Raw genomic sequence first — 22,763 nt, 5'->3', positions numbered from 1 at the left:
ATGGACAGCAGCAACGGAGGAGCCGTGAAACCGTCTCACACAGGTAGGGAAGCGGGTTAAATCCGTTCATGTCGAGGCGGGTTCTCTGTTTGTGAGTCGCTTTAGAAACATGCAGACTGCTCTTGTCTGTCGATTTAATGTTTTTACAAATGTTCCTACAACATGTCTCGTTGTCATGAGGTAAAAATGCATTTATTTGTGCAGAAGCTGTCTAAATAAGCTCGCTATGTGTGTCTGTGTGTGTTTTACTTTTCTAATATCAACAGAATATTGTAGTTTTACTTTAGTTCTTGGTCCAGCTTGATGAGAGAAACCTTAGTGCTAGGATTCAAACAGTTCCTACAATTTAAGTTAAGTTTCCTGTCATGATTGTTATCTTAACTTTAAAATTTAATTACGTTATCTGGCAAGTGTTTCAGAGGCCCAAACATGAAGGTATTCTAGTGTTTTGTTTAGTAATTTATTGACAGCTGTGGTCTTCCTTCTGATGAAGGTCAAATGTCATTAACCAGGTTAATGAATGGAGTAATTATGTCCACATCAGTTTCAGTAAAGGTTTGAATGAGATAGAAAACACCAAATCTCTCCCTGTGAGTTTATGTGGTGGGCAAAAATGCAAATAGCTCTGAATGTATAATGTCCTGATTGGTGGTAATTTTCTTGGTCTCAATATTGATTGTTTAGTCTATAAAATGCAGGAAAAAATGGTATAATCTTAATTTCCTGAACCTGAAATTGAGACATTCAAAGTGTTTGTATTGTCTGACCAAAAGGTGTTCACTTTGATGTCACTGAAGAGAGAAAAAACAGCAAATATTCACATTTCAGAGAGAATATTTGGCATTTTGCACACAAAAAAGCAGATACCAATGGCTTATGAAAGTAGTAACTGATTCATTTTCTTATAGCCTCAACTCATTCATTCTGTTGAAACACACATGCGTGAGCCTTGCTGTCCATATTTCAGTTCAGTTGTGTTCCTTCCTGTGTGTCTCACACCGTCATCACTGAGTGTTGCCATGGCTTACTCGGCTGCTCCTCAATTCGAGCGGAGTAGACCCACTTAAACACCCCGCACCGACCACATCATCATCATCTTCTGCATCCTCTTTAAATGACCTTGCTCTCCTCTGCCCCCCCCCCCCCCCCCCCCCCCCAAATGACGGCCGCCCGCCTGCCAAGCGCCGCCGAAGAGACGCTCTATCCAACTGCATGCTAGCAGTCGTTTTTTTTTTCTTCCTGTGAACAAAAAGGTCCTTGAATCATCAAATCCCGCACCTCCCACTGCCCACTCTCCAGGGTGATGCTGTAATTTTCACTAGCACTGCTCCCGTGTGAGGCTGGTGGAGTTGGGAGTGTTTTTCTCGTACCTTTTCGTGATTCTGTTGGGCTCTCGGGTGTGTGCACAGCTGGGAACAACTCGCACTATCTACAAACAGTGCAAAGGCTTAAATTCACAAAACGAGCTAAAAAGAAAGGCATTTTCATATAGAAAATGTCATATATGAAATAAACTCCCTTGACTTATGTTAAATGTGAAGGATAATGATACGCTATGATTAAAAAGGAAATATGTAATTGTTTTCAGGTCTTCACAAACAGTTTTTATTGACATAAAAGCTTTAGTTTCACCAGACCAGTACCAAATGATCTGAGAGGTCTTCTTGTTAGCTCATAGCTTTTTAGCGGGTATACAACAAATTGTGGTGCAAGGCCACCCAGTACTTTGTGGACAGAAAAAAAAATTCTTCAAGGCTGTTATGGGGAGCACTGGTGGACAAGATATGCCTATAAATAAGATAACCTGACCAGTCTCACCTGTCCCCCGCCCAGAGGTTAATATTTATTCATTGGCTCATTTCATAGAAGTGATACGTGAACATTGCTTTCAATCAGATTGCAAATGCGCTCGTTCGTATGTAGAGCTGAAACATACATTTATGAATAAAATGAATGGGCAATTATTTGGATAATTGATTAATCATTTGTAAAATGTAAAAATAACAAACCCTTTCTCGATGTGTGATGTGATGGTACTGAATATCTTTGCATTCTGGGCTGTTGGTCACACGCAACAAGCTAAGGCATCACCTTTGGCTTTAGGACATTTTGGAACGCATTTTCGAATTTCCCATTTTTTCTGAAATTGAGTTTGCAAAACAATCCATAGTTTAATTTATCAAATAATCAGCAGATTCATCTTTAATTTATTTCATTATTACTTGCAGCCCTGCTCACATGCGTTTTTCATTAGTGCAATGAGTCAAAATGAGCAAGAGGAAATTATCTCATGTTGTAAATTGCATCTTGCAAATTTAGTGAAATGGCTCCAAGATGCTCAGCCAATATTTTCATTTCTGCCCTTCTACCTCGTGTTGGGGTCCAAAACCAGCAATGTGTTTGTCCATCTCTCAAAACTCCTCCAGCCTGTGACATTCAGCCGTTCATCTTTAAAAACAATATATCATTTGTTGATAAAAGGCCTAATAATTCCCTTCAACTGAAGGGCGATGAGGTTTTTACAGGAGTGAATTGTGTATTGGTTGGGGACTGTTTTCAGTGATGGATTTGGTGCTCGAGTGATTATTTTCGGCTGCAGGACTGTGTGTGTGACCGACTCCATATAACCTACGGTGCACATTTCATCATAGTCTCTGATATGATCGGAGGATTGATCGCTCCAGCTATCTTTGGGGTTTCTCTCTTGAATGGATTCAGAAATGAAAATATTGATTTATAGATTTGGAAAAAGAAAAGAAAGAGGAGTTGTGAACGTGTGGCTTTACGGTTTCTGCCTGCAGAGCCAGCATTTACCTTCACACAAAGCCGAGGGGTTCTACTGTCAGACCCAAGATCTAGCAGCGCCTCGCATCGCTCGCTATCCTGCACCATGGCAATAGGTCACGTTCACAGATTACCTCTCTCCCAAACACTGGTGATGAAGTTGACTGACCGGCCTATCTTTTCTCTCCCTCTCTAACTTTCTCTCCCACCTCAGAGCGTTTCTCCTCTCTGTATACTTTGGCATTTGGCCACGACCGTCTGTCTCGGTAAAAACCATCGGCTGTGAAATTGAGAATAATCATGTGGAACAAGATTGGGACGGGAGCAGCTTGAGCTCCAGCCCGTCGCTGTCAATAAACTCATGGCTCCTGCTGATAAAAGTCCACTGGGGATTCAACAATCGCAAAAAAACGCTTTTGTTGACGTGTGAGGAATATCATTTTCTGTCATCGGCATGACGTAGCGACGATTATTCTACAAGACTCATCACTCCTTCAGTAAATTACCCAGAGCTGTGTTTTCTCTGTTTTTAAACAGACACTATTGAGATATCCCATTGGTACTCACACATAATATTGCTCATGTGTGTGTTGTTGATATTCCACTGAAAGTGTTCAAGTTTGTCGAATGCATTACTGGCCCACACATCTCTTTCTTAATCCGAAGAGCCTCTGGATAGTTGGCAAGATAAAGCAGGACAATACGCTGTCATAAAAATATTGTAATGAAACCCACATGAGAAAAATACAAATATATGGAAACGATAGGAACAAGTGTGATAATCCCATTATCTGTGCTGCACTTAGTCACAGAGAAACATCACTGTATGCTAACTTGAATGTTCTTATATTCTAATGCTGTTATAAGTTATACAAAATAGTTTATTAGATAAAAGAGGTCAAGTTTAATATCTTGAGATTACAAACAAGCCAATAATATCCCTGCATGAATAATATTTGGAATAGGAAATTGAATGCTTTGTTCTTAACATGTTAAGTTTAATTATCAAACGCAGCCTCTTGTTTTGTCTCGGTGACCTTTTTCTTTAAATCCTGAATAATGCAAACGGAATTACAGAGAGCCGAGTACCTGGAGGTCACAGGTCAGCAGTGTTGAATAAAATTACAGTTTTAACACCGTTTCAAAGGAACACATCTAGCCCTACTTTCTGAATACAGAAATAACCTAATCAAATACAAATTGTCAGAGATAAAATAAAAAAATGTTAAGGTGGTAACTTCCTGAAATTACTCCAAATAAACCTGATTTAATCTGTGATGTTTGCTTGATCTCAACAAGTCATTTTTACTGAAGTGAAATAAGTTAACATTTACAGTAATGTTGCTTATATGGCTCTTAGACAAACCCTCCTATTTAAAATTAAACCCATGATTTTAGAGTGTAGATTACCATTAATGACTATCACTCACAAACTAAAGACCTAGTTTTAAAACCGTTTTCTGTCCCTTTTAAAAAAAAAAACACACAAAATAACTAGATAACACTTTTGCTGATATATGTTCATGCTAACGTTATAAGTACATCCAAACTCTTCTTCCCTTCCCTGCAAATATTTGGCCTGCTCTGAAGGTGCGCGCTGCAAATGGACACTGCACTAGTCTACTACAAATATTGTAATACATATATAATCGTTTAATACATATAACTGTTAATCAAGCTTAAAAAAATGTGAAATCATCTTGCCAGTGGCAGACTTATTTCCCAGGTCTTACATGACGTCCTGTGATTTTACAGACACTTTTCACTTTCAGGAAATATAATATTTAAACATTCTCCGTCTTAATTATGAGCTAAACTCATTCTGTGGCGAAGTTGGAATAGCAGCAATGCATTTTAGAAATACTTCTTCATGTTTGAGGTATTTACCTCCTTTTTTGTAAATTGCTCTTCTACAGATATTGCTTCTTAAAAGTGCAGACGGAGCAACCACATTTTTTAGACCAAACGATGAATCTAGAAAAGAACCGGCGGATTAATGGATAATAAAAATCTTTAGTTCCAACGCTACTTCAAATCGCTTTTCTTTTTTCAACCGACAGTTAAAAACCCAAAGATATTAAATTTAAAATGACATACAACAGCGTTGTCATTTTTTGGACCATAAAATATTTAGTATCTTAACTAATTCTGTCAACCAATTAATTCACCGAGTGTTTCAGCTCTAATGAACAGATTGCTTTATTTATTTGGATGTATGGAGAGGAGAGTGATAGAAAATACAGATGAGACAAAGGAGATGCATGTGACCAATGCTGTGACCAGAGCACTGCGGGTGCACATTCAGTGCTCCATAGCAGCCGTTTTCTACTCAGGACTTTAGTGTTGCACCCCCCTGCCTGTGTTGTCAACACACATTTCCTCTGCAGATGTCCGATAGTAACACGGAAGAATTATGACAAAAGATGTTTCGACTAAACACTTCTGTGATCGTTCTGCGTGGCTAATCTGGCAAAAAATAAAAATCCTCTATCTAGCATCCATCATTTTTTTTTAAATCCTCAGAGGAAGCTTTAAAAAGGTAAATGTGAAACGTCCACCTTATCACAGCAGACCCACAACAGATTGCTCTTTCCCAAAAGAACTCTCCCCCGCCTCACCTCAGACACAGTGAAATGGATTTCTGCTTACGTCTCCCATCAAAGATGTCACGGCTCTCGTTTTTGTGTCATTACACGTCAGATGACGGCCTCCTTCACAGTGGCAGCTTAAACCTGCCTCTGGACTGATAACTGTGATTTTTTTTATTTTTTTTTTATTTGGATGCTCACAAGTGGAGACAGAGCAGAGCCACCTCCCCGACTCTCTGCTGACACAACACCCACAACAAGGTTTGTCAGCCGGAGCCGAGGGTGTGAAAACAATCCTTCAAGGTGCTGCAAGAATGTAAGAATGCCAACAAAAGATCAATAGGAAACATGTAATGACAGCACAAGCGGGGCAATACCGGGCTGTAATGAACTAAACACTGAGTTAAATGTTTGGTTTACACCTGTAAGTAGTTTTCAAAGCTCATACATCACTTCAGCGACGGCATGAATGGCCTTCCCCGAGGTTGGATCATCAGCTTCCCTGTTTGGAGAAACATGAAGGTGTTTTAGAAAGCTGCTGGGCTGTTGATCCTTACAAGGCGTAAAACACACACAGACACTGTCGCCCTCTTTTTTTTCACACACAACAAGCTATTCTGTGAAAAAAAGTCCCTTGATTTCTCCGTCTTTTTACAAAATGCTGGCTGCAAAACTGTGTTTTGCATATCACATTTTACCTGCATTTAATGCTAAAAGAAAAACAAGGTTCACGTTGGCTTCTATCTGGACGCCCACTCTGGCTTCTTGATGTCTGTATGTGACACAGCAGCCCTGATAGATAGTTGCTCTTTGAGTCCCCACTATAGGAACAGAGGGACAGGCAGACACCTTGAGGGCTGTGTGGGATGTTGAATGTCCGTGCGGTCCATTACCTCTCCACTCCCCTGTGGCTGCATTGCAGGTACAGATTCAACGCAGCAGGCAGCAGTGTGACAATGTCTCTGTGTGTGTGAGTGTGTGTGTGTGTTCGTGGTGTACAGTATATAGATGTGAACGCCTACACATGTGTCTGTGTGTGTGTGTGTGTGTTTGTTGTGTGTGCATGCACCTGCGCAATGCAGTAGCGAGGATGTCTGACTTAGACATGGCCACAGAGAAAATGTCCTTTATAGACTAACGGATATGAACAGAATTTCTCCGAATACATTCTGTATATTTATTTAATTTTGCTCTTTTTTTTTATCCAAATCTATGATTTTGACTTAAAATTTGATCTCAAGATGAGATGTATCAGGATATATGAGTAACAGAAACTGAACAAAATACTACCTCAAGCTAGTGTAATTATTAAGTTATTAAATCCAAAACGTGCCTTTATTGAAGATGAACTATGGGCCCTTGTGAATAAGTGCCAGACTTTTTTTTGTTCTCAACATAAAAATCGTTTTTTGGCCCCTCCTGGAGAGAATTCAGCTGCGTGAATGTGGGTTGATTTTTCTGTACTCCAGCACAAAAGACTAACTACTCTCATCACACTGCCTGCTGGAGGTCCTGTGAAGTGCAATGTCGTTCTACAGTCACATTATCTGGAATGGTCCCTCCGTGGCTCCTTTTAGCAGAAGTGTACACAGTGTCTTGAAGGCAGTTTTTGAGATAGAAATCTTTTTTTAAATTGTAAAACTATGTACCATGGCAATCTAGAAGAGCGTCATTGTGTAAAGCCGGATAAATACTTCTTGAGGGTTTTGTTAGTGGCATGCAAAATGGGTTTTTGATTTTTACATACAATGGCCTATGTCGTCATGTCCAGAAGCTACAATGTTTATGTGTGTTTCTGTATGGTGGCTAATCGCCAAGAGATGAGAAGACGTCATCTGATGAAAGAAACAAAAATCAGTAATTCATTTCATATAGAAATAAATATAAATGTCTAAGACAACCTTGTCTGTCAGAGATTCATTTTTTTTCAGACATAGTGGGAAAACAGTCGTCGTGCTCGGACCGATAGCAGAAAGCCCAACGGTAGAATGAAATCCGATTAGCTGAGGAGGAGCACCCCGCTGATGTTGAAACCGTTTCTGTCCTCGGTTTTCCTCGGATCAAAAAGCTTTTGCTTTGTCATGGCATTCTTCCTCTAAAATGATTTTGCTCTTTGTTCCTCCATCAAATGCTGTGTCACATATTCTCTCCAATGGCCATAAATACCCAACACAAAAGACCAGTCGAGCCGGCCGAATGAAATGGTCGTTAATTGAAGGGGCCATTACAGCGCGTCTGTTCATCATGACTGAATCTCAGGGAGCCGAGGGCGACGCCCCCGGACTGCTGTGTCCACTAACAAGTTGTGACCATCGCTCTTCTGACAACAGTATCATTCTCGTGTTCTTTATCATAACTCACTGTTGTATAGCCTACAGGCCCTTTTAGGTAACAATTAAGGGCTGATAATTAATTATTGTTATTGTTACCATTTTTATTTTTTTGTGTATATTCTGAAAGAAGTGACGTTTCCTGTTACTCCATTCCCTGTGGAGCATTTAACTCAGATGATGAGTTAGACGCTCCACAGCTGCTGAGAGCTCCTCGATTGTCTCATAATGCAAAAATACTCCCGGAATATAGCATTTAAATATTATGTTTTTGGTCAGTATTGTGCAGGAAGTGTCTTTAAATTTTTCAAGACTTGCTTTTGAATATTTGGTCACACATGCACGACTGTTTCACTGTCAAAGCCAGTTTTGAAGAATGATCCGATACTGACGCAGTGAAGGACAAAGTTAGGCCATTGGTTTGGGAGTTATTATTAAAAAATATTATTTTTTAACAGAGGCCAGTTCAGAGAGAAAGATTGTAAATATACACCATTAAAAGCTAAATGATTAACCAAAGAAAGTAGATTTAGGGGTGTATCCATGATATCCATACTATCACCTTTAAGTTGATGAGATATTACATTTGTGTAATATTTGAATACAAAGGTTTATTTCAAGTAATGCTTGACAGCATCTACTGCCTTTTTAATTATCAAATGTTAGAGGCTAATACGAATTTCATTCAAACTGACTCAGACAAAGCTGTGCTTCTCCTCACCCAACCACCTTAAAGAACCACTGAGATAATTCTACCAATTAAACCCGTTTTACCTGGGGAGTGCACCTAATTAAAAGTCGATCCAATTTAGCCTGTCAGGTTTCCAATATGAGTCAGCACAGATAAGAACTCTGAAGATGGCTGATTAGAGGGACGTGAGCGAGGAAGAGCAGTGATCTTATCTGCAGTCGTCTGTCAACGTTGGGATGATTCGCTCCAGAAAAGAAACCGCCATTGAGTTTCTCCACCGTGTGATTGGATACCTCGGCAATTCTCGTTGAAGTGAAAAGTAATTTAATCAAACGTGCGGCTAGATAATTAATTACTAATGCGGGTAGCAAACAATCAACATAGTGACACTATAGTATAACCTACCTTAGACATTGAATGGCTTGATTGGCACTGAGACTGTGGAAATTAGGGAGCACATGACTTTTACAGCAATTATTTCTATCTAGTTTAGCACCAATTCCTCTCTTTAAACCTTTAAACAGCTGATTCTTTTGTTGGCCTCTTGGGGGCAGCGCAAACAAGTTGTGAACAGCTGTAGACGACTTTTAAAGTCACACCACCTATTACACACAAACTACTTGATCCAAATACTGAAGGCCCCTTTACAAAACTATTATGTTTATGAGATGAAATTGATGATATGAATGAATGTTTAACAGGAGATTAAGACTGTTGATATGAGCTGCCGCCTGAATGTTTACTACTCTGCTGTTTGATAATGCGGTAAATAGTGAATCTGTGCATTTTGCAGAGCTGCAGTGTCACTCACCGGTGCGCCAAAGTCATTTTTCATATTCTCACACTCTAATTTCCACTTGCATATGCAGCAGAGGGCTTGCACAGCGTGGCTGTTGTTAAGGGGAGCAGTGCTGCACAACACAGTACTGTACAGCAAGGCTATTAGTCTATTAAAATCTGCCCGGACACTATCCCGACACCTCTGTGTTACTGAGGTAGTTATATATAGTTGATCTGATATTTCTGCCACTCCTGGGGGAAGAAAAAGCATTTGGCACCTTTTGTGACTGGCCTATATAAAGAGCCAAGGGTCACACTACCAACTTCACACAATGTATATTTATCAACTGATAAAAGACATGGGCGAGACAAATGGCAGGGAAAATCACCCTGAACACGTCTCTTAGTCATTCTCATTAGTCATCCCTCCGCCCACCTCCTGCTATCACTCCACATGGAAAGCATACGTTTCCTCGCCAAACGGATGTGTTTTCTACTCGGCATGCCATCAGTTTACATAAACATATTTAGCATTTTTGCAGTGAGAAAGTAAGTTGGGAGCCAAAGCTGAAAATGCACTTAAAGAGGGCGGCACAGAGACAGATTGAGCTACGACGCACGTGTCTTGTGATTGAGATGTTGCTTCAGCCTGTGTTATCGGTGTCGTGCAGTGGCTGATCTGAGAGCTGTCAGGAGCACGAAGCCCGAAGGGAAAAACAGGCAGGAAGTGGCTTAACCCTGCTCTGGCCCCGGGTCCTCTCCAAATGTAAACACGTGTTCACGCCCGTGTGTCGGTCACACGAGAACTGAACTGTCCTCAGCTGAGATTCCTCAAATGGCTACCAGGGTGGTTCTCAATGCCGAGTTTAGAATCACGTTATTTTTGTATAGAATTTAAACTGTTGAGTGTAATAAGGGAGTGGATCCCAACAACCCCACTACCTTGACTGTTCAAAGGTGTAACATCTATTTATACACTTGTGAAGACAAACTGTTTGACAGGAACTGAATCTTTTGACAAATGACTTTTTCTCGTAAATGGCACTTGACCCTGTTTGTCGTTGTTTCAGAAGTCACTTCCAGTTCCACCAAAACACTGGTGATAGAAAAATAGTGTTCTCATTCAACTGTGCGTACAGGTATATGGCAAACAAAGAAAAAAGTCATATGCACAGAGAAAAAGAACAGATCCACAACACACTCATCCAATAAAATATTCATCATCCTAAAACTACTTAATATGATCTTAAAAACACATTGTAGTCCTAAAATATTGTTACACATTAGGACAGAGAACACATTCACAAACAGCTTAATTATGGCGATGGCTTTGTTTCACGTAGTTTCATATCACGCAATCTTGTAGTTGCAGTTGAAGGTCTATGGCCTTCTTTTCTCTCGAAATGTCATTACATCTTCATTAAAAGCAGAATTTCAGTGTGCAGTCTACCTGTTGTTCTTTTGTTTTGCTGAAGTCAACATTCTTTTTTAGGAGCCTTCTTGTACTGGCCTCAAACATTGGGCACTGGAGTTAGTGTCTTCAAGACGGAAACAACAAGGTGTATATGTATTTTAACTTGAATAATGAACTGTAAATTGAAAATAAACTGTTCTTGGCTGCACCACTAAGCAAGTCCAGGAAATATGATGTCGAATAAATCCCAGTGAGCTCTCTACTCCTTTACTGTCTTCCAAAAGGTTTCTCAGCCGGGTTTACATGTGATCTTCAACAGATATCTGTTGAATTCTCCAAAACAGCCAGTATGTTTATTTCCTTGCTGTTCACAGGATGGAGCATGGGAAACATAATAGCTTCATTTTACGCTTTCAGAAAATGTTTTGGGCATAACTTAGCCATGCTAATTCTTGCAATAAACCCTCTTTGGTAAATGTATCTAAAACTCTTAAAGAGAATTTAGGTCAAGTCTCGTTTAGAGCGTGGAGAGAAGGAAGAGGAGGATTACAGCAGACTTCAACAGCCCACATCTCCCAGTCACAAAAGACAGAGAACAGCACAGTTGTCTCAACTACTCAATCTCATTATAATCAGCACTCCCTCGCCACATTTTTATGCCAGAAAGATCGTTGAAACTAGCCATATTTCATCATTTTAAAACATAAACCTGATCTATAGTATGTTTTTATTTATTTGAATTTAATTTTTATAACTTCATTCTTGTTGAGACGTCAGAGATTTTAATTTCAAAGTTAGATTTAATACATTATCGTGGTGCTTGTTTGTGTACAAATTCAATACAGTAGAAATAAGTGAGTGTCTTGCCATTGGCACTTTCCAAATATGAAACTATTAAATTTGGGCATCCTGATGGTTGAGCGTTTAGAAACGTTTCCTGCTTCTCTCTTCCCTTTTTGTCTCTAAGCCCTGTCCCTTCTCTTACTGTAATACTATAACATTTATTTTAATCTTAAATCGGTTTGACCCATTTAGAGTTTATATATAGAATGTGTTAAATATTATGTTTTAGAGGTGCTGGTAGTTGAATATTGTTGCATTTGGAAAAAGCCAGGCTTGCTTTCCCACCCTGTGTCCAGTCTTTATGCAAAGCTAAGCTTATTAAGCTAAGGTGTATTAATTAGAAAGTCTTGTATCGAATGCTGCGCCTTATTTGTTTGCATCAACTACCTTTTTAGGATTATTAGCAAATTCTAATTTTGATTACCAAGACACTTTCCTGTTTTCTTCTGTTTGCATGTGTCTAAATGCACCGTTGGAGTTCCAGTACACTGCTGTCACTCATGCACAGGTCACATATTTGCTTTGGTCCCCAAAGAAGCCTCGAGGCTCTCCCAGATGGCCGATGACAGATGCCCACAATCGCTGTTGCCCTTGGTTGGAGTGCAGTTCCTCCCTCTAGATAAAAAAAAAAAAAAAGTCTCCTCACCAAGTCCAGCCCCCCCACACACACGTTCCAGTTCACATTTTTCCATACCCTGATTTATTTTCCATCATGTTCTGTCTCTCTTGTGTGTCGGTCTGCCTTTAGTATATTGAAAAAGCTCAGTTTGTTTGAGCTCCATTCCCAACATCCACTCCTCTCCTCCTGCACCGTTCCTCCACCTTGGCTTGATCCCATGTCCTGATCCTTTGTTATCGTGGAGCTGGATGCTTACCAAAGGGTTTTAGCCACAACGAGGTGTCAATTCTTATGTACCTAATGTCCTGTCACTGGGCAAAAAACATGGAGTCAGATCTCGTTATTTAACTCTTGTCAGACACATGTAGTATTTAATCATTTGTAAAATTTGCAGTGAAAGAAGGATACAAAATTAGCACTTAAATAAAGGGTCGTATCAGTTTTAGCCTATTTTCTGTGATATTACAATACTTTTTGTAAATATCTCGCTTCCATTTATTTCTGCCTGGTATATTAAAAACATGTAGACTTGTATCACAGTGACCATCTGTTTTTTATTTCAAAGTTGTTATGTAGTGCAGAATTTACACATGAAACTGTACTTACAACATCACTGCACAGTCATAAGGTATTGTAGCTTTGACGTGGCATGATGTTTACTGTGATGAAACACTTTCGCAAGTTTCAGCACTCTGCAAGTTGAATTTCAGTTAATAAAGAAATGAATGGAAACTAATGGCACATCATGGAAGGCGGTGAAACAACTATTCAAAACTCTAAAACATTTTGGTTTGTTTGTGATGAGCGATATGCAATGAAAACAATATGTAATGTTTTGTAAATGAGCTAAAACATGCATTTACATGGTGTGGTCCTTCACAAGTAAAAACAGTGAAATATAGTAGCGCTCTGGTTCATATTCTGCTCTGTGTGAGAGAGTTATTTTATTCTCCATGTGACAGCCTGGCCATATGCTAGAAGACACTCCGGTTAAAAGACTCCACCTGGGGGACGGAGATTACATTTTGTCATTCCTGACAATGGCCTACCTCAGCAGTGTTTACATGGAGCACAAATGTACCTTTTTAAGTGAATGTGTCGAGGTTTGTGCTGAAAGAAGATTAAGTGCAAGGACGGGGATTTATTCTAAATAGGCATGGCCACTGGGCTTCTCCGATTAGGAAACAGTTTGTGCCAAAATGTGCCGTATATGTACATTGCTAATAGCCTCCACCAAAGCACTGACGTTGAAGAAAACAGTGGGGCTCTTTGGACAAAAGATGTATTTTTGTAATTGATTATATTTTATTATTGCATTTGTAATATTGTGTGGCAAATTACAATTATTACAGCCTAAATTTGATTTTAGTTCACCAGTGTCTGTTGATGGTGTTCAGAAAATGCCAAAAAAGGGGTTTAATTCTTCATATTCAGTTGGTCCTCACAAACTAAGATTCTTACATAAAATAAAGTACTTTCATACATTTTCATCAAAGCCAAAAAAGTCACACATGCTCTTCTTCTCTGAGTCCATTGCTGAGAACAGGTTCTTGCCTTCTGGGGTGAGGCAACATCAGGCAGATGCTTCCCTAAAGTTTAAGGTCAAATGTCAAAGATTTTGTCTTACACTTTGTGTGCGGTCACCGCTGACAGACAGGTGTCATTTAATCCTGCTCATAAACGCTGCGGCAGCTGCCAGCTTCTCATCAATCTCATCACCATAATATACGGCAGCCTGTCGGGATCAAACGGATCGACATGAAATCACCATAATAGACTGACCATATGCGTGTCGGTGCATGATGGTCTGTGCAGGTATAGCAGGAGTGTGTGTGTGTGTGTGTGTGTGTGTGTGTGTCTTGGTGTGATTGACCTGCTTGTGTTTCTATTGCTGCTGCTGCTTATCTCTTTTGACTCAATGCAGAAATCATGTTTGTGACTCTGAACAGCAATAAGCGAGTACAGATAGCTTTGACAAAAACATGAATGGCCTTTTAACATCTTTTGGTTTGTCTTTGTCCATTGCACTACTGGGTGCAGCTGATTTTTCTCACAACCACTGATGGATTAGAATTTCAGTTCACTATACTGACAACTAGCCATCATCAAAATCTGCGGTTCCCAATCACCGGGCTGCAGACCACTACATTTTCAGAAAGTTTCTTTGGGGGGAGGATTCACAGTATTGCACTGGAAAAAAATAAAGCTAGAGAGCAAAGTTTCACATCGTTCTTCATGTATAACATTACTGGAAAAATAGTACATTTTTTATTGTAATTTCAAATGAAAAGCTTTAAAAATCACGTTCGTTTGTCTAGCGATGATATAATGGATTTTTATATTCAGTAAGCCTGTTGGATTGGATGAGTCGCCTGTACTGGCAAATACTCTACAATACTTTGCCAAAGAGGGAGCAAGCTGGGCTGTCAGGTCCTGTGGCGCTTTCCAACACATCAGAGAAGGTGACAGCTGATTGGCTGCTCCACCTCCTCTCTGGCTGTTAAACGGTCTTACAGTGACAAACAGACACACAGGTGTGTGTGTGTGTGTGTGTGTGTGTGTGTGTCCTAAGATACCAGTGGTCTAATTAAAGAGCTGACTTGTCAGAAACATGTTCCCTCTTTGTTTAACATTGGACCTAATCTCCTGCTACAGAGGGGTGTGTCGTGTGTGTGTGTGTGTGTGTTATCTGGTGATTGCTGTGAGGTGTCCACAAGATGGATGCCAAACCAGTACAGACGTTTGTTGGGAACTTAGCCAAGCTTCCCCTGAGTGTGTGCGTGTGTTGGGACGCGGGGAGGGCGTTTTTTAGCATCTTGCGGGGACATCAATCTGATTACACAGTCACATTGTGGGGACTGGCGTTTTATTTGTGGGGACAAAAGGGGGGTAATTGCACATCCCTATAACATGAATCATTGCATTTTAGGGTGAAGGTTTAAGGCTAGGTCAAGGAAAGGGTTAGCCTGGCAGCGGTTATGTTTAGGGTAAGTCAATGTAATGTCCAGAAGCTTTAACCCTTCCGTAATCACCCACCTCATTGTTGTTATCTGCTACATGTCATCTTTTCAATTCATGCAGAGGGAGTATACGTATAGCTTGAGTGAGAAATGCAGTGTAAGTATTTTGTTAATGCTACTAAAACAAGTATTTTTAAGTGGTCAAGCAAACATTTTATATTCTGAAAAGAAATATAGTAACAAACTATTTCAAATCAAGTTTAAACCAAATTTAAATCAATAATTTGAACAGCCAGTTATGTTTGAATATCACCCCACAAATCGCGACACATCATCAGGAATTACATTTACAAGCCAGTTTTTCTTTCCTCCCTGTTTTGTCATGTTATGTTTTTCATCCTTGCGATCACAAGTGGGCCGTAAGTTACAAAAGGCTGAGAACTCTTGTAAAAAACGTCATGTCTCTTTCTTCATATTATGCACAACTATACGCACATACACAGTGTTGTCATCCCATGTTCCCAGAGTCCAAGGGAAATGTAGAGACTAAAAATATGCACCCTCTTAACAGCTCCCACTCACTTACCTAACCCAGTGAATCACTGCATTATATGAGTGGAACGTTTGCAAATGACCTTGTCATAGAGAACTGACACACAGAATACCACTCATGCTGCGGGATTATGCATGCCAACAAACCCAGTCGTCTCTCCATAGTACACACAGTGTGTGCATACGTCTCTGCGTGTTGCTCTGAGGATCATGGACTGTGTTTCTGAATGTTCATGGCTTGAATGCACCTGTGTGGCTCACTTGTGTGCAGTTATACTTCATTGAGCTCTCAAGATGAGTCATGCTTCTCCTTCGGCTCCTTCATACAGATCGTCATCCTTCTTCTAAATCCACCACAGAGAGATAAACAGCTTCACACAACTAAGAAAATATTTTACTTCACCACTTTTTTTTAATATGGTGTTCTTTATAAGGATTTATAGATTGGTTGCTTAATTTATGTATTAACCAATTTATAAGCACACCTGCATACATACAGCAACACCCAAATGGCAGTACAAATTATTTCAACTATTTATTATTCTGCCAATCATTTCAATTATTATCTTGATTATTTAGTGAATAGTTTTGTCTGTAAAATGCCAGAAAATAGTGAATCTATACCTATACTCTGTATATGTTTTGTTTTGTCGGATCAACACTCAAAAAGATTTTCCATTTACTGTCACATAAGAGAAAGTAAAGCAGCAACCCTCATATTTGAGAAACTGCAACCAGAAAAAATGTTCAGGCATTTTTTGGGTTGCTAAATGACTGAAATGATTCATCAATTATTTTTAATTCATTAATTAAAAGTCAACAATGACTTGAAGCACGAGACTTGAACATTCAAAGGTTCTCCATACAATATTCAGACCATTAATAACAGCAGAAAACAACTATTTGCAATCTTAAGACGTGGAGTAGAGAATGAAGTCGCTCTCTGTGTGTGTTGTAACGGAAGCTTCTCTCTGTTCCCTTTGTTAACGTAACCGGGCTTTCTGCGGCTGTCCTTTAGTGCACGTGATCTGCCTCACACCGCGTTTACAGCTGATAGCGTCCCGATGGGACTAGTCGTGGTTCCCCCTCAGGTTAACACTGATGGCTCTGCTGTTGTTAGCACTGTTAGCTGCAAGCCGCAGGCTTGTTCAGAGCCGTGTGGAGGCAATAGAAATGCTCTGAATTTTGAATTTAGGACCTTTAACTAAAACAACAATCTTCCAAAGTGCTTTTGTGGCCTTAACCTTACCTCGTGCAGAACTCGGGATGCTTTGTACACCCGCCATCCACTTCCCTACAATCTGTGTGCAGTATGTAAACGTATTTGACAACACAATCCAGACAGGAATTACATCTCCTTACAAAATGGATTTGGGTAAAACTAATTAGTAATGCATACATTTTATTTGTTGGTTGTTGAGTCTTGGCTTTTGAGTCCATGTTTCACTCAAACAGTTGACGGCATGTACTGGCCCCACTAATATAATGGACCTAGAATCCCCATTGTTCCCAATACATGGATTCAGTACCCAGAGCAGCAGAACAACAGCATGCAGAATGTAACCGATTACTGTTGAACAGGTAATTGATTGTTTTCTGGGACTATCAATGTCACAGTTTTAAGGTCTTAAAATAAAACTGTAAATGCCGAGTGAATGTGAAATGCACCACATTTGAAATAGTATTAATCGACTTATTTAATTTATGTTCCCTCACCTCCATACCGGCTCTCTGCTGAATTTATAATTCTGCGTTGCCCACGTTTCTTCACCCGTCGTTCAGCAAAATGTGGCTCTTTTTGTCCATTTCTTTGCCTTCTCTGCACAAATTACAGCATAATTGAGCTGCAATTTGTGTGAAAAGGGTTCCAATTCATGTTTTCAGCGGATGTGCGGGGTTGCCTGGCAACACAACTGTAATTGTAGTCCACCTGTCGATCAGTTGCTCAGTATGTCTTTTTGACTGTCAAGACTGAGGAGACATGTAGATGTTGGCGTTTTTGTACGGGCTGAATTTCTTGCGCTTGGACACGCCGACTCATCAGCCTGCAAATACATCCTACGAAGTGTTTATTAGAAACATGACCAAGAATATTACCTATTTTCCTCCAGCGTCCAGTGGAACTGCGATGACAGCTGATAGTCCACCTCTTAGCACATCTGGATTAGTCCTGCCCTTTCCAGGAAGTTTCCTAGATGGCAGACCAGAAAGAGCGGCAAGTTCTCAGGTTCAGGTGGATTAATGGGCCGCTGCCATTCATTCATGCCAGTCTAAACGGACGACTTGTTTCTCTGAAATATTTTCTTCGGCCACGTTATAGTTGTGTGCGATTATTAGGGATTCAACAGGCTTTGACTGGCAGTTAACAGGCAGTTAAGGAACCATAAAAAAAAAATAACTTAGCCATGAAGCCTTTTTAGTGTAATAGATCGACAGTTGCAGGGAATCAAGTGTAGCTATATATAGAGAAGGGCCATGCTGTACTAAGTCCCCTTGAGAAGATATAGGACAATGATCCACATGCTGACAAGTGCTTTAATCATATAATGAATGTAATGGAACAAGATATTTTTATACAGCTGAACGCAAGGAGCACCTGTTAATTTGGAACCATTGTACACGCAACGTTGTGTATTCAGGAAGAAAACCTTATGTGTGTTTTTGTTATCCCGAATCAACTTTTTTATTCTTCACAATGCCAAAACATTTCTTCCCCTCATTTGTCAAAGCGCAGTGTGAAACGTGTTTATCCCCGATGTGAAACCGGAGCGCGTGAAGGCAGGCAGCACGTCACACAGACGGAGAGCGCCGCTTGAAGGAAACTAGCTGAACAGGTCGCCATATTTATAGCTGCCTGTAGCCTCTATCCACCACCGCACCTCACCAGATTAGCTCTAGAATATGGAAACAAAATAATTAGAAGTTATATTTAGGTAGTGGCTGTAACGTTTTCTTTTCTTTTCATGACACTATCTCAGCTTTTCTTAACCATAGAATGAGACATGAAGACTAAAAGCTTAGACCAGAAGTTCTTAATCTTTCAGTTTTTTTAAAAGTCTGACCTGCCGATACTTCTTTTTACAGATTCCGATAACTGTAATTGACAGCAAGGCTCCAAACTAACTGTTTTCACCACAGTCCCATAAACGTGACTATTTGCATGAAACACACAATTCAAATGATCAGGAAATAAATGATTGTATGTATCAGCCGTCGCCATGTTGAGAGCCGTGTGGAGGGAATAGATATGCTCATCATTTCGTTTAAAGACTAAAGATTAAAGCCCCTTCCATTTTACACATGGTGTCCTTATCGGCAGTGCTTGAAGTGCCAGTACTCTCCTCATTCACATGTTGGTGTGTGTATCAGCTGGTATCAGAAAATCATTTTTACATTCTGAATTTCTACAGTGAAAGAAGGATATGAGCAGATATTGGGTTTGGGGTTCCTCCTCCAGGAACATTTTAAGGTTTTTGATGCAATTTCACATCATTTTGACCCCATCATTATTAAGATGGCACCCAAAAAGCTTACCGAGAAAACGTACTATCTTTTTAAATTATCGATTTATCCCTTACACATATCACAGCCTTCATCTGAACATTTAGTTCTTCTGAAAATGTTTTTCCTAATAAATCATACTCTGTAGGCCTAAATCAGAAGTATAGTAGATTCAGAAAATATTTAAATAATATTGCATTAATTCGAAAAAAGTCCCGACAGCCTGTGAGAAGTAATAGTACGCCAAAGAGTAAAATGTACTGCACTGCGTACCGGTGAGTACCGGCCCACTTCGAGCACTGCCAATGAGTACTATGTGAACCAGTCTTTCTTCAGTCAGAACACTAAAACGCTGCATTGAATATAGTCATATGTACCAAAAATGGGTTCAGCTAGTAAAGAACCACATACATGTCATAGAGCAGAATGAATGATTGCTCATTCGTGTAGGCAGCCACGTGGAGACCATTATGCTGTGACTACAAGTCCCTTGATGGAGTAGTTTATGAAGTTGACGGGTCATTTCCATGCAGCTGTCTCAGGCCATAAAGCAAAGACGTGGAGCGTGCAAGTGACATGCAAAGTTAATTGTTACACAAAGAGAGACTTAGGCCTAAAGGCAGGTCAACTTTATTGTGGCTTCATTCATTACTATGAATAATAAACTCTCTCATGCTTGCTGTATTTGGTCACGCAAACGCACATCCTACTACAGTACTCTGTGTCATGCTGATTTGTTTATGATTTCAACTTCATAAGGGTCATCAGGTCAGAGAGAGAGAGTACATGAAGCAGCATTTATGACCTTTGCATACATATTCTTGGCTTGATGAGTGCTGGTATTTAAAGAGCTGCTGAGGCCAAATAGCTTCACTATTAAGTGGACAGCATAACAGATACTGCGTTAAGAGATAAAGTTACTGGCTTTGAAACAAAGTGGTTCCATGAGACATGGAGATCCTACTGCCAGCTCGCTGGGATTCATCTCCAACCACAGGGTCGCTATACTGAGCTCGTTCTCCTGCATGGATGATAAACCCAGTAAGTGACTCATACCGCTTTTTAAAAATGTTTCATTTATCTTACGCAGTCCAGTTGTGCTCTTGAATTCTTAATTTCTTTTTCTTTTATTCTTCATAAGATTATAGAGTCTCAGCTGCGCAGAATGGAATTATCTTTTCTTTTTGTAGTGAAAATAATCATAACTTTTCGATTGATTGAATGACGTGAACCGTTAAGATTGCCAGTAAGTCCAATTTCAGTTTCATTTATTGAAATAGTTTCAACACTGGGTAGCACTGATCTTTCCGTGGTAAGATTGCCCTTAAAGTACTTTACGCACAAAATGACCATTTGTAAGTCGTTGCCTCACCAGTTGTTACCTTTAAATTCTCGAAGAAAACCTTGTTTCACTCGCATGCCTCCACTGTGAACGGAAAATCTGAAATCGGCCAAAACCGGAGTAAATCCTTGATGAATTGTAGTCAATATAGGCCAGGTTTAACAACAGCAAAACTGTATCAAACTCTGTTTACCAACTCTCGTGCAGAAGTTTCATTTATCCAGTGTACTCACTACTTTCCGAAGTCGTGCATTTTGCCAAAGTTTGCTATTTAAAACACTTCCACCACGGACTCGCATGAGGCGGCGGTGGTGAAGGGTGTTCGCTCCATAGCAGAGGACCGAGCGGTTCCCAGCTGCCCACTCAGGTGCCAGACAGGCAGAGAAGCTCTGGCTGTGATACAAAGTGCCAACAGAAATCAGCAGCTGCTGGCCGGCTTGTTGTTTTATAACGGAGCCGTCAGGTGCCAACTCGACTCTAGCTGACCACATAAAGATGACGCGTGAGAGGAGCAGCTCAGGTGTGAGGGAGGATTTGGTGGTAATGTGTAGTATTTCTTAAATAATTGTGTAAATCGAATTTGTAAACTTGATTTGAAAACTTGTATTGATTTATGTGTTACCAATTGAACTAATAATATTGAGTTGGTTAACAATTCTCTATATTTCAGTAAAAAGTTGACTGAAAGTTTGACAAAACTGAGCCAAATCCATGACGACTAAACAAACTATATTTACTAATGAATAGAATAAATGGTTAAAAACTTTGGAAACAGCTAGTACTATCATTTATATTATACATAATCTAATAATAATAATCTAAATCTCTTCAGTCTAGAAAATCATGGCATTGATTTTGTTGTTAATTTTTTTATTCATATGGGGATAGTACGTAATCAACATTACTATCTTAAAAACAATTGATTTATAATGTGATTGATGGGTTACTTCAACAGCTACTTTTCAATAAAGACAAAACACATAAAAACATTTGACGGGAAAGGGTCAAAGATAACTAAACTGACTTCTGGTAGTTTTACCTTCAATTTCAGCTCTGAGTTGAGGAACCATGTCGATGCAAACCACCTTAAAGTGAGTTGGTCTGCTCACACCTCCCTCCGACTGACCCTGTCTGCTGTCTACACATCAATACTGTCCTGTGATGGCAGACCGTTTACCGACAAAAGTCTTTAACACAAGTCTGAGTTGTTATCCAGCAGCTGTCTGGTAGACAGCCAGAGAGTAAAATCATATTTGTGCCTCGGCCTCCAACTTGTTTGGGCAGGGAAACGGTCATGAATAAAAAAAACATTTCAATTTTAAAAAAGGACAAAATTCCCATGTGTTTTATTTCATCTTCTGGACATTTGGAATTGAAAATCTGGATTTTCTGTAAAAGTACAGAACAGGAAATGAAAAACATTTCCCAATTCTGTTACTAGAAAATGTAATCCAGTCTGCATTACGTCTCCTTTAAAACATAACTGCTGGTCCATATTACAGCAGTGGCACATTAACATAATCCTGAGGAGACACCTAGTTGATTTGAAACACTCTCATGTCCCTGTCCACTGCGAGGCTGTAGTATAACATCATTCAAATAATCATGGAGATGGGCTGCAGCTTTGAAGTCCATGCTGCTGGTCGGAGGCTGATGAATTCCAGTGAACACATTTCCCTTTCCACTTTCATCTTTCCAACAGTCAAATTGAATTTTCACCAGTGAAGGCCTCTCATCTGTGGGGGGGGCTGCGTTCAGCGAGGCGTAGGATAAAATGTCCAGCTGCACAAGGACTTAACCGATGCCATTATCATGTGAACCGCACCAAAACAAAGAATCCAGCTCGACTTTGGGCGACGTTTCCACATTCACAGCGGAGCTCGCGGCTATGGCTGCAGATTGATTTATGCTGTCAGTCTGCCGCAATCGCTCAGCCATTACAGGTATTAAGGCTATGTGCTCGCACAAAGAAACATGGCGCTTTGTGTACCCCGAGAATCGGATTCATTATCTGATAAATAAAGAGAAGCTGCAACAAGAGACTTATCTACAGACTGTACTTGTCTCTGTCGTAAAGCTGTGATGTGTGCCAGAGATAGGCTATTCTTTTCAGCTGATGCATGTTTTAGGGCTGGGTTATTCTAGAAAAGACGTGATATACCGTTCTCTTAATTTGAGCCCTTTTAATAGGACGACATATATACATTTGTAGATACATCCAAATGATGAGCATCTTTTATCTGCCTCTGTTTGGTAAAACAAAATATCAAGCACTCTAATGGTGGTGCACATATAATTGCAGTTTGAATCACTCTAAAGAAAAAGACCAATACTCCTCTGCTCTGAATGGAGCCATGCT

General features: G+C 39.9%; 1 protein-coding gene across 1 annotated transcript in view; it reads left to right on the top strand.

The window, feature by feature from the left end:
* LOC306713021 (zinc finger protein 385B-like) overlaps positions 1-22,763 on the top strand; it is a gene marked incomplete at its 5' end in the record, with an annotated part of 57,452 nt that continues 34,689 nt past the window's right edge. Inside the window, one exon of the mRNA XM_079182537.1 lies at positions 1-43. Within this exon, the coding sequence (XP_079038663.1) occupies positions 1-43 (43 nt within the window). The remainder of the gene's footprint in view (positions 44-22,763) is intronic.

Source organism: Pholis gunnellus, assembly GCF_910591455.1.
Source record: "Pholis gunnellus genome assembly, chromosome: 21".
NCBI lineage: Eukaryota > Metazoa > Chordata > Actinopteri > Perciformes > Pholidae > Pholis > Pholis gunnellus.
This window is presented reverse-complemented; position numbering and strand designations above follow the sequence as displayed.